General features: G+C 38.5%; 1 protein-coding gene across 2 annotated transcripts in view; it reads right to left on the bottom strand.

Annotated features, from left to right (window-relative positions):
• Positions 1-4472: 4472 nt before the first annotated feature.
• Positions 4473-13266, bottom strand: part of ZNF713 (zinc finger protein 713) — an 86443-nt gene continuing 77649 nt past the window's right edge. For both annotated transcript variants that reach the window (XM_019632130.1, XM_019632131.1), the window contains one exon: positions 4473-5888. In XM_019632130.1, coding sequence (XP_019487675.1) covers positions 4822-5888 — 1067 coding nt within the window. In that variant the 3' untranslated portion in view covers positions 4473-4821. The remainder of the gene's footprint in view (positions 5889-13266) is intronic.

Raw genomic sequence — 13266 nt, 5'->3', positions numbered from 1 at the left:
TTTTATAAATGAAACTATGATAGTTTTATTTTCATTTTCAATTTTACTTCAGAGCCACAGTTCACAAGGCACAGTTTGCTGACCCCTGGCGGCTCTTCCGTCTCAAAAGTTTGCCAACCCCTGGTCTAAGGGAATCACGAGGATGGGGTGAAAGATATTAGCCAGACTAATGGAGAGCACAGATTTTGTGACTGCCTGTGTCTGCTTGTTAGATGAGAAAAGTACTCAATAAAGGAACAATGGTGCCTGCTACCCTGGAGAGAGCTGCCATGACCCCTGTCCTTCCAGCCATCACCCTGAAGGTAGACAATTTAATTCTTCTCCACATGTCCTTGGAGCATTTTGAGGTGCTGTCCCTGTACTGAGCCCAGATTGAGTGAGTTTGTGACTGTGCCACTCAAATGAACACCTAGGACTCCAGTAGCCCTTTGTTTCACTTGAATGCAATCCCTGCAGGTTTCTGCAGCCAGATGTTATGAGGACTCCTCTTCCTGGCATTGGTGTCCAACACTGGGGAGCCCAGTGTGGGACTGGGACCCTGTGTTCCTCAGTGGGGACCTCCAAGCAAAGATATCCCTCCCAATTCTTAAGTCCCAAACTGTGGGTGTGGGACCTGCCCATTCCTTATCTCCATCCCTCCTATCAGTCTCATCATGGTTTCTTTTCTTTCTTTTTTTAAGATTTTATTGGGGAATTGGGGGAGGGTAACAGACAAGTTGCCATTCTTTTGTTCTTCAGTCTAGTTGTGGAGGATGTCGTTTCACTGGCCCACGTTGGTATTATCATTGCGCTCTTTCCTGGTGAGGCAGTTGCTCGCCGTCCATTGGATGGCCACTCATACTGGCTCACAGCAGCTCACAAAAGCTCACATCCGCTGCCAGCCAGCCCCACTGCAGCCTACGCTTTTGCCGGTGACTCACAGCAGCCCAGCTCCAGTTTGAGCTGTTGTTCACCATCTTAGCTGTAGAGGGCTCAGTGTCACTGGCCCTCATGTGGGATCCGAACTGGGGCCCTGCTGCTCAGAGCTGGCTTCCAAGCCAACTCCTAACAAATGTGCCACTCGGCTGGCCCTCATCATGGTTTCTTTATATTCTTAGTCATAGGAAGTTTGTTCAGCTAGTCTCCAGGTGGTTCTCAATGATGGTTGTTTTACAATTTAATTGTAATTTTCATGGAGTCATGGGAAAAAGGTGAGCAGAGTTTATCTACTCTGTCATCTTTATGGGAAGGCCTTTGTATGATTCATTATTTGATTTTTAAAAGTAACACATATTATCTTTTCTTGCTAAATATGTGCACATGTATTGTACATTCCTGTTTAATCAGTTAAGAATAAACATAGGGTGCTAGGCAAGCCAAAATAATCATGCTAAATATTGAGCCTTATCAAGAAATAGGAAGACTTTTTCCTCCATTTCTTTAAAAAATGCCAATGGGATTTTGATGGGGATTGCATCAAATCTGTATATTGTTTTGGGTAATATGGCCATTTAATGTTTATTCTTCTAATTCATGAACATAGAATGTCTTTCCATTTCTTTGTGTCTTGTTCAACTTCTTTTAAAAATGCCTTAGAGTTTTCAGTGCATAGGTCTTTCACATCCTTCGTTAAGTTTATTCCTAGGTATTTTATTCTTCTTGTTGCAATTGCAAAATGAATCGTGTTTTGTTTTTAAATTTCTTTTTGAGATTTCATTGTTAGTATATAGGAATGCAACGGATTTTTGTACATTGATTTTGTAGCTGGCAACTTTACTGTATTCATTTATTGTTTCTAACAGCTTTATGGTGGAGTCTTTAGGGTTTTCTCTAAAATGGGTACAGGACCTGAATAGACATTTCTCCAAAGAGGACATACAAATGGCCAATAGACATATGAAAAAATGCTCAACATCACTAATCATCAGAGAAATGCAAATAAATACAACAATGAAATATCACCTCACATCAGTTATAATGACTATCATCAATAAGACAAATAATAACAAGTGTTGGAAAGGCTGTGGAGAAAAAGGAACCATCATACACTGTTGGTGGAAATGCAGATTGGTGCAGCCGCTGTGGTAGGCAATGTGGAGATTCCTCAAAAAATTAAGAATAGAATTACTACCCAGCAATCCCTCTCCTGGGTATCCACCCAAAAAATCTGAAAACAAATTATCCATAAAAATATATGTGCTCAATGTTCATTGCAGCTTTATTTATGGTGACCAAGACATCAAAACAACCCAAGTGTCCTTCAATAGATGATTGGATAAAAAAGATGTGGTATATATACACAACTGAATACTATTCTGCCATCAGAAAAAATGAAATAGTGCCATTTGTGACAACATGGATGGATCTTGAGATTATTGTGCTAAGCAAAATAAGTAAGGCAGAAAAAGTAGAGAACCTTATGATTTCACTGATATGTGGTATATAAAACTGGAAACAACAAAAGAACAAAACAAACAAAGAATCAAAAACTGATAGACATAGACAATAATTTAGTGGTTACTAGAGGGTAAAGGGAGAAGGGGTGGTAGATGAGGGTAAATGGATCAAATATATAGTGATGGAAGGAGAACTGACTCTGGGTGGTGAACATACAATGTAATATATAGATGATGTATTACAGAATTGTACACTTGAAACCTATGTAACTTTACTAACCATTGTCACCCAAATAAACTTTAATTAAAAAGAAAAAAGAATGACAGTTGGTTTCTAAAATTAATAAATTGAACACTAATCAAAATACAAATAATAATGAGTATTTTTGTCCAAGCACAGAAGTCCTGTGTACATAAGAATCTGTTAACACGATGTTTCTTTAATATTCTGAGGTTCTGAAAAATAGTCACACAGATTTTGGTGTTGAGCAGTAATTTTTCATTTTGTTAATTTTAATATATTTATCAAATGTTTTCAGAATGTTATAAAACACTGTTCTAGGCACTGTTTGTATCTACTGGGTTAGGAGTAAGATAATCCATATTTTAGTGACATTTCTGAGAAACACTGAATGATAAATCATTTATTATTATGTATAGGCTTAAGTATCTCTTTTCATAAAAGGAGGACAATAACACCTGGTTGGATGGAGCAAATGAAATAATATATGTGCAAAGGTAATGTCTTACCCTCCTAGACAGACATGTCATAACAAACAGGTTTTGAATGAATACTACTCCTCCAAGCACCAGTATTTTTTTTTTTTTTAGCTGAGCCATCCTGCTACCTGTTGGCAGCTCAGCGGCTGCTCAGCTCGGGCTGGACTCGAACTGCTGTTGCTCAGAGCTCAAACTCTTGAGCGAGCTCTTAACCAACTGAGCCACTCGGCCGGCCCTCAAGCACCAGTATTTTGATGTAATTAATATATATTTATGGTTCACTCCTTAACTTTGAACATTTTGAAGGGAACAAAGGACATGAGAATTCACACCAGAATGATATAGTTTACTGTACAATTAACATAAGCATAATCATTTATGTTATATGATATTATATAATCATATATATAATAGCTTCTAATTTACAATTCCTATTTATGAAGAATTGGTGAAAATCCTTGGCCAATGGTAGTCTGGTTTAGTCCAGACACTTCTTTTCTGGGTTGTCCATATTCTGCTGATCCTCTTCTGAAAATCTCATATTGTTCTTGTTTTTCACTGGTCCTGAGATACTCTGCCTTGTATTGGAGCCCTTATTACTTTTTGTGGAATATTGAGGTGTTTTTTTTTTCAGGTTGCAAAAGGCTTTGATCAAAGCCTTTACTAGTTGTAATTAATCATTACTTCTTTAATACATACCTTTCTTCCTGAAATCTGAGTGCCCTACATACTGTTTCCTTATGGTAAATGAATGTAGCTCCTTTTGGTGAAGAGATCCTTCCAGAACTGAGCCACCCTAAAAATGGATCTCCAATATACAAACATTTGAATACAAGATACTATTAGTCCTCCTTGACTAGAGTAACTCAGGATTTTATGAAACATTTCACGTCCACTGATGTATGGGACATTAATGTACTTAAGAATAATTGAAGGACTGCTAGCAAACAACAGAATGTTGCCATATCCTATCACATTGCTTCTCAAATAATGGTACAGACATTTAGGTGATACATCAATGGATATTTTTTTTCTTTTTCTTTTTTTTTTTTAGCTGAGCCATCCTGCCACCTGTTGGCAGCTCAGCAGCAGTTCAACTTGGGCCGGGAATTGAACCACTGTTGCTCAGAGCTCGCACTCTTGAGCGAGCTCTTAACCAATTGAGCCACTTGGCTGGCCCATCAATGGATATTTTAAATTTCAAAGTTATATATTTATTTTGATGGAAATTAGAACAAACATAATTAACATATAACACTCAATTTCCATAAATGAGATTTCCTAGGATAAGGCTAAAAATTGAGTCCCTGTAAAGAAAAATATTAACACTAAATATGGTAAAATCTGCAAAGGGAACATACAAATGACTCATTTTTGAGAAATGTTGCTCTTTTCTGTTTATTTCAAGTTTATGTGACTGTACACTATATCATTGCTTTGATTAATTAATGTTTATGTAATTAAACATTTTTATACCATAAAACTTACAGGTGAATAATTACAAGTTATTGCTTACAGAATTTCTGGTCATTAAAAAACATTTTGTATCAGATTTGGAACATGACATAAATTATTTTCACTATTTATAACCTCTCTTGTGAACAAAATATGCTACTAAAGGTCTAAATTTGTTTTCTGTGCATTAAATGTTTGTTTACACACTTTCTCTCCACTGTGAAATTTGATATTGAATGGGATGGAAAGGTCTGAGAAAAATTTCCTACATTTATATATTCACATGATTCCCCACCCCATGAGTAAGGTGCTGCTGTGTAAGTGAAGGACTGTGGCTTAAGGCTTTCTTACATTTATTGTATTCACATAATTTCTCCCTAGTATGGATTTTCCTATGTTGATTAAGGTGTGCACTCTGGCTAAAGGCTTTTGCACATTCATTACATTTATAGGGCTTCTCTCCTGTATGAGTCCTCTCATGTTGATTAAGATGTGTCCTCTGGCTAAAGGCTTTCCCACAAAAACTACATTCATAAGGTTTCTCTCCAGTATGAAGTCTATGATGTTCAGTAAGGGATGTGATACGGCTAAAAGCTTTACCACATTGATTACATTTATAGGGCTTTTCTCCAGTATGAATTCTCAGGTGTTGAGTAAAGGATGAATGTTGACGGAAGGCTTTCCCACATTCATTGCATATAAAAGGTTTTTCTCCTGTATGAATTCTCTGATGTTGAATAAGATGTATCCTCTGGCTGAATCTTTTCCCACATTCATCACACTTATAGGGCTTCTCTCCTGTAAGGACTATTTGAGGTTGAGTAAAAGATGAGTTGTGGCTGAAGGCTGTCCTACATGCACTGGGTTTCTCTTCAGTATGGACATGATTAGTAAGAAGAATATGCTGACTGAAGATTTTTCCACATTCATTATATTCATAAGTATTCTCTCTTACATAGTTTCCCTGATAGTCTATCAATTCTGAATTATGTTTGATGCTATTTCCACGTGTGTCTGAATTAAGGGGAATTTTGATTGAAGAAATTCTCTGATTCATAATAAGGTTTGAGTTCATTTTATAGTTTTCCCCAAATCTATTACATTCAAGGCTTCTCTCCTGTGTGATCTTTTTTTGGGTGAAATATACTTGTCCTAAATGTCTCTGCTGGTTTTCTTGGTTAAACTCTAACTGGTAATCAAAATCCCAGAGTCCTCCTAGGATGGAGTACCAGAAACTGTCTCCTGTTAGTCTCTCCATTATCATGTCATTGGTTTGATTTTCATCAGAAATATTCTGGTTTGGAGTTGATTTTTTTAGTTCAGGTCTATTTTCCCCATCTAAAAGTAATTCAGAACATACAAATACTTTGCAGTATTCTCTATGTTTTGAAAAAGAAATTGTTGCATAATGAATTACTAAATGAAATTAACAGTAATGGGAGCAAGGCATATGTGGCACTGAGAGTTTTAAAATATGTCCATGTAACAAGTGGAAAGACTATAAAAAGATGACAAGAAGCAGTAGACTGGGGAAAATTTTTAAACGTGTGGTAATCATAAAGAGATAATCCAAGAGTATCTATGGTTAAAAGGAAAAAAAGAAGGAAATGGAAAGGAGAAAAAGAAATATCAGAGAATGATCTGTGTTCAAAGGTGGGAGATACTGGAGGAAAGACTGTATTTATCGAAGACAGGTCTATCTATGGACTATTCTACAGTAATGACAACGACTTGTTTAAAAAGTATTTTCTTCCGATTTTTAATCTTTTGTTTAAAATAATAAAAGGAACACTTGCTTATAGTAACATATTCAAACAATGTGGAAAAAGAAAGAATTCTACCCCTTAAAAATAATAATTGTTAATAGTTTGGGCCTACCTTGTCATATTTTTCCTATGCTCACACAAATATAAATGTAAACCATATTTGGAATATGCATGACTCATGGACTGCTATAAAAACAAAATTCCATTTCAGTTTCCTACTACTTTAAACTTTATTTAATGGGGGCATTCTTCCTCTGTTTCTAGATGAAGATTTGGGCAAGTCACAGGACTTTTCCTCTAATTCTTATATAACAGATACTCTTACTGTTACATTAAGTCACAAAGTCTCTATTTAGTAATTAAAATGTTTAGTTATATATAATAGTCAAAACTCCAAAGTTAATCCCTTTCCCATCCTCTGGGTCTGTTACAGAGTCATAGTCCTTCTTCTCTGTCCCTGCCTGCCTCTTCCCTCATTCTACTCTCTTCTTGTAGACCCTTCCCCCAACTCGACTCTCTCCATGCTAGTCTTTTCTCCCACTCTATTCTCTTTTTTCCCCACTTAATTATTTCCCTGCTCACCTCTTCCATCACTCACTATTGTTGTTTAGTTCCATTTTAACAAGGGTTGAAGGGTAAGAGGTGTGTGGAGGGAGGAAGAAATAAGAGATAGGACAATTTTTGTATGGCTGGTGGCTTCATATTCTCAGCTTAGCAAATGGTTAAACAGACTCACTTTGGGGAACTTTTATGACTCTTGGCAGGCTTTTGCTGGACCCCTCTCTCTCTTGTCATTTCCATGATCTACACAGATACATCTCTATTTTGGGTAGTCCCTTAGGACTAGCCCAGGGCACAAATCCTATTAAAGAAGATCCAAGATCATGCTGGCTGACTCATGAAAACACTCATGATACTTTCTCCACCAAAAAACTTGCACACGGATCTTAATTCAACAGCTTCTTCTGGCTCATGACAAAAGTTATTTCATTAGTCAGGTGTTCTTGGGCCTTGGACTGCGTTAGCTTTTTTAGATTCTCACACTGGTCTTGTTGTTCCAGGCACAGGGAATGTACAAGCATACCTAATTTTATTGTGCTCCATTTTATTGCACTTTGTTCCTTTATTGTGCTTTTACAAACTGAAGGTTTGTGGCAACTTTACATCGATCATGTCTATTGACACTATTTGCTCATTTTGTGTTTGTGTCACATTTTAGTAATTCTCACAATATTTCAAACTTTTCTATTATTATATTTGTTATGGTGATCTACAATCAGTGATCTTTGATGCTATGTTTGTAATTCTTTTGGGGTGCCATGAACTGCACCCATGTAAGACAGTGAAGTTAATCTGTTAAATGTGTGTATTTTGACTGCTCTGACTGGCCCTTCCTCTATCTCTCTCCTTCTCCTTGGGCCTCCCTATTCCCTGAGGCAAAACAATATTGAAATTAGTCCAACTAAGAACACTACAGTAGCCTCTAAGTGTCCAAGTGAAAGGAAGAGTTGTACATCTCCAACTTTGAATCAAAAGCTAGAAACGATTAAGCTTAGTGAAAAAGGTATGTTGAAAACTGAGACAGGCTGAAAGCTAGGCCTTATGTGCCAAACAGTTAGCTAATCTGTGAATGCAAAGGAAAAGTTCTTGAAGAAATAAATGAAAATTGCTACTCTAGTGAATACATGAATGATAAGAAGGAGAAACAGCCTTACTGCTCATATGGACAATGTTTCACTGGTCTGGATAGAAGATCAAACCAGCCACAACATTCTCTTAAGTGTAATCCTAACCCAGAGCAAGGCCCTAACTCTCTTTAATTCTATGAAGGCTGTGAGATGTGAGGAGGCTGCAGAAGAAAAGTTTGAAGCTAGCAGGGGTTGGTTCATGAGCTTAAGGAAAGAAGCCATTTCCATAACATAAAAGTGAAGCAGCAAGTGCTGATGGAGGAGCTGCAGCAAGTTATCCACAAGGTCTAGCTAAGATAGTGAATGAAGGTGGCTAGAGTAAACAACAGATTCTCAGTGTAGATGAAACAGCCTTATATTGAAAAAAGGTGCCATTTAAGACTTTCATAGCTAGAGAGGAGTTAATACCTAGCTTCAAACAACAGGTTCTCTTTTTATGGGCTAATGCAGCTGGTGACTTTAAGTTGAAGCCAATGCTCAGTTAGCATTTCAAAAATCCTAGGGCCCTTAAGAATTACATGAAATCTACTCTGCCTGTGCTGTATGAATGGACAAACAAAGTCTGGATTGTAGTACATCTGTTTACAACATGGTTTACTGAATATTTTAAGCCCACCATTGAGACCTATTGCTCAAAAAAAGAGATTCTTTTCAAAATATTACTTCTCATTGACAATGCACCTAGTCACCCAAAAACTCTGATGGAGATGTACAGCAAGATTAATGTTTTCATACCTGCTAACACAACATCCATTCTGCAGCCCATTGATCAAGAACTAATTTCAACTTTCAAGTCTTATTATTTAAGAAGTATATCTCATAGGGCTACAGCTGTCACAGACAGTGAGTGATTCCTCTGATGGATCTGCACAAAGTAAGTTGAAAGCCTTCTGAAAAGGATTCACAACTCCAGATGCTACTATGAACACTTACGACTCACAGGAAGAGGTCAGCATATCAACATTAACAGGAGTTTGGATGAAGTTGATTCCAACCCTCATGGATGAGTTTGAGGGGTTCAGGACTTCATTACACCACATGTGTAACTACAGATGTGGAAATAGCAAGAGAACTAGAATTAAAAGTGGAGCCTGAAAATGTGACTGAATTGCTGTAAGCTCATAATAAACCTAATGGATGAGGAGTTGTTTCCTATGGACAATAAAGTAAGTGGTTTCTTGTGATGGAATCTACTCCTGGTGAAGATGCTGTGAAGATCGTTGAAATGACAACAAAGGATTTAGACTTTTACATAAACCTAGTTGATAAAGGATTGACTCCAATTTTGAAAATAGCTCTACTGTGGGTAAAATACTATAAAAAAGCATTGCATACTACATAGAAATCATTCATGAAAGGAAGAGTCAATTGATGCAACAAGCTTCATTGTTGTCTTATTTTAAGAAATTGCCACAGCTGCCCCAATGCTCAGTAATCACCACCCTGATCAGTCAGCAGCCATCAACATGAAGGCAAGACCCTGCACCAGCAAAAAGATTATGACTCACTGAAATCCCAGATGATGATTAGCATTTTTTAGCAATAAAATGTTTTTTAATTTAGTATTTTCATTGTTGTTTTAGACACAGTACTACTGCATACTTAATAGACTACAGTATAGTGTAAACATAACTTTTATATGCACTGGGAAATCATAAATTTAGTGTGACTCACTTTATTGTGGTGGTCAGGAACTGAACCAGCAATATCTCTGAGGTATGCCTCTAAGGTTTATCAAAATTATAGGAGTAGTGCACTTGATTACTGTCTCAAAGAGGACATTTGACAGTAAAAGCACTATTAATAGTTATGCCAGGAACTATTCTGGGAAAATTATATGGAACTATACCATAATACTGTTTTGTATTTTGCTTTTTTTACTCACTGCATATTATGAACACATTTCCATTTCAACAAATACATTTCCATATAATTTTAAGGCACTGGAAAATATCTAACTTATGGATATAGTGTACCAAAGTATTTTTAATAAATTCACACTTAGGTTACATTGAACTTACTGTTATCACAAATAGCACAGCAGAATAGGTTGTTGGCTGAACATTAAATAGACTACATGGATGGATCTTGAGATTATTATGCTAAGCAAAATAAGTCAGAAAAAGTCAAGGACCATATGATTTCACTGATATGTGGTATATAAAACTGGAAACAACAAAAGAAGAAAACAAACAAACAAAGAAACAAAAACTCATAGACACAAACAATAGATTAGTGGTTACCAGAAAGTAAGGGGAGTGGTAGATAATGATAAAGGGGATCAAATATATGGTGATGGAAAGACAACTGACTCTGGGTGGTGAATACACAATGTGATATATAGAGGATGTATTACAGAATTGTATACCTGAAATCTATGTACTTTACTAATAATTGTCACCCCAATAAACTTTAATTAAAAATTTTTGTATTTCTGAAACTGATGTTGAATAATACTGTATGTCAACTATAATTACATATATACATATAGTCTCGGGACATGGAGTAGAGAGCGGGAACGGATTCAATGGAATTGTAATAGATAAGCATGATATCGGGGGTGGGAGGGCAATAGATGGGGGNTTGTTCTGTACACCTGAAACTAACAATAAAAAAATAAATAAAAAAAAGAACCATGAAAAAAAAATTTTTTAAGAAAAATGTCATAAAATTGTGAAAAACAGATCAATATGCTAAAAAATGTACAAGAAGATACATAAATAGAACTTACTCTGGTCTAAAATTACATGTGAAAAAATAGTGATTTAGAGATGGCCGAATGGCTCAGTTGGTTAAGAGCTTGCTCAAGAGTGCAAGCTCTGAGCAACAGGGTCACTGGTTCAATTCCCACATGGGCCAGTGAACTGCACCCAAGCTGAGCTGCCACTGATCTGCCAATAGGTAAAAGAATGGCTTAGCTGGTGAAAGCACATGCTCCTAACAATAAGGTTGCCTGTTCAAGATGGTGGGCTATGCTCAACTGCAACTAATTGAACACAGCATCTTGAGCTGAGCAGGGCGACTGGACTTGGAGCTGAGCTTGCTGTGCCCTCCACAACTAAGATTGCAGGACAATAACTTGGCTGTTCCCCTTTCCCAATTCACCAGCACTGTCCCCCTCCTGCAATTCCCCAATAAGATCTTTAAAAAATAGTGATTTAGAATATTTATTTATTTTTAAAAGATTTTATTGGGGAATTGCGGGAGGGGAACAGTGTTGGGGAATTGGGAAGGGGACCAGCCAAGTTGTTGTTCTTCAATCTTTACTGTGGAGGGTGCCAGTCACCATCTGGCTTCCGAATGGTAGCTCGTGGCCTCTAAGCTCAAGGTGGTGTGTTCAATTTTAGTTGCAGGTAACCATAGCCATCATCCCATGCAGGAGTCGAACCAGCAGCCTTGTTGTTAAGAGTGCATGCTCTATCCACTGAGCCATCCAGGTGGCAGCTCAGCTTAAGGTGCCAAGTTCAGTCTTAGTTGAGGGTAGGCGTAGCCCATTATCGAACAGGCAATCTTGTTGTAACACCAGCTGAGTCATCCTGCCACCTGTTGGCAGCTCAACGACAGCTCAGCTCGGGTGCAACGTCACTGGCCCATGTGGGAATTGAACCGGCGGCCCCGCTGCTCAGAGCCCACACTCTTAAGCCAACTCTTAACCAACTGAGCCACTCGGCTGGCCCCCAGATATATTTTAAACCAATTTATCATTTCAACCAAATTATCAACTTGACCACTTTATTTTCAGCCTAATAGCTTTTGTCTGCTCAGGGATATTGGCTCTAAAATGTTTGAAATGATTGGCTGGAGCTCTGAAGACTGTCTTTCACATTCTCTTAGCATCCAAATCCACAGCTGCAGCTTCTGGAAGCACAGATAAGTATGGTGCTCTAGGCTCCTACTGCCTAAGAATAGAGTTCAGAGCATTCATTCCCTAAGGCTTAACTTCCAGAACTTTTGTTTATCCTTGTAAACATGGCAGCCTGACCAATATGATCATGGCCTCTTTTGTTGGTTTCCTTCTCTTCATGGCTTGCCTGCATGAGGGAAAAGGGAAAACTCTTGCTGCTGGTTGACAGACTTGCCACCTACTGATCCAGAAATGATTGTGCACAGACTATACAGGTACTGCTCCCCCACTGTGGATACCCTCAAGGCACATCATATCTTCAATGACAGGGTTGCCTATCTATCTTTCAGTTGGCTGCCAGGGGACAAAATCTAGACTCCAGATTGAGACAATGATTTTTTTTGGTCTTCAAAGCCATTTTGAAGAACAAACTTTAGTCCGTTTGCCCCAGCTCCTCACCTAACTTCAGTCCCCATGTTAGTAGACATGACTGCAAGTGCCCTTCAGGGGAGGGTGGACACTGATGAGGGTGAGTACCCTAATCATGCCATGTACATGGAAGCATGTAAAGATACTGTGCACTCATTACCCACTATCTACTTTCTTCCTGGTTGGGCCTTACCTGTTGAGAAACCCAATCATTCACTGAAACCCCCAAGTCCTACTTTGTACCTCTGCCTAATCCCCTTTCAGATTTCACACCAACATCCCACACCCTACATTGTCTGAGATTACAGACAAAATTGATACTTGGGGAGAAAGTGTTTTCAGACATGGAAGCAGAAAAGCTTCCCCTGAATACACTGCAAGAATGACATGCAATTGGGGCCAGTCAAGTGGTGCGTTGGTTAAGAGTTGGCTTGGGACGCCAGCTCTGAGCAGCAGGGCCCCAGTTTGGATCTCACATGAGGGTCAGTGACACTGCCCTCTACAGCTACGATAGTGAACAACAGCTCAACCTGGAGCTGGGCTGCCGGGAGTCGCCACCGACAGCATAGGCTGTAGCCCCTGCTGCAGTGGGCTGCCATAAGCTACCATGTGTGGTCGGCAGCCAGTGTGAGTGGCCAGCAGCCGGTGTGAGCTGCCAAGAGTCACTGTGAGCGGCCGTGCAGAGGCTGGCGACTGATCTGCTTCAGCCCAGAAGAGCACAATGATAATACCAACATGGGCCAGTGAAGCAATGTCCTCCACAGCTAGACTGAAGGGCAAAAGGACAGCAACTTGTCTGTTCCCTTCCCCGAATTCCCCAATAAAAAAAAAATCTTTAAAAAAAAATGACATGCAATCTGCCTTGTGCCCAATTAAATGAGTATAATATCTGTGTCATAGCTATAGACCAGCGGTTCTCAACCTTCCTAATGCCGTGACCCCTTAATACAGTTCCTCATGTTGTGGTGACCCCCAACCATAAAATTATT

This window comes from Hipposideros armiger, unplaced genomic scaffold, assembly GCF_001890085.2.
Source record: "Hipposideros armiger isolate ML-2016 unplaced genomic scaffold, ASM189008v1 scaffold_1083, whole genome shotgun sequence".
NCBI lineage: Eukaryota > Metazoa > Chordata > Mammalia > Chiroptera > Hipposideridae > Hipposideros > Hipposideros armiger.
This window is presented reverse-complemented; position numbering and strand designations above follow the sequence as displayed.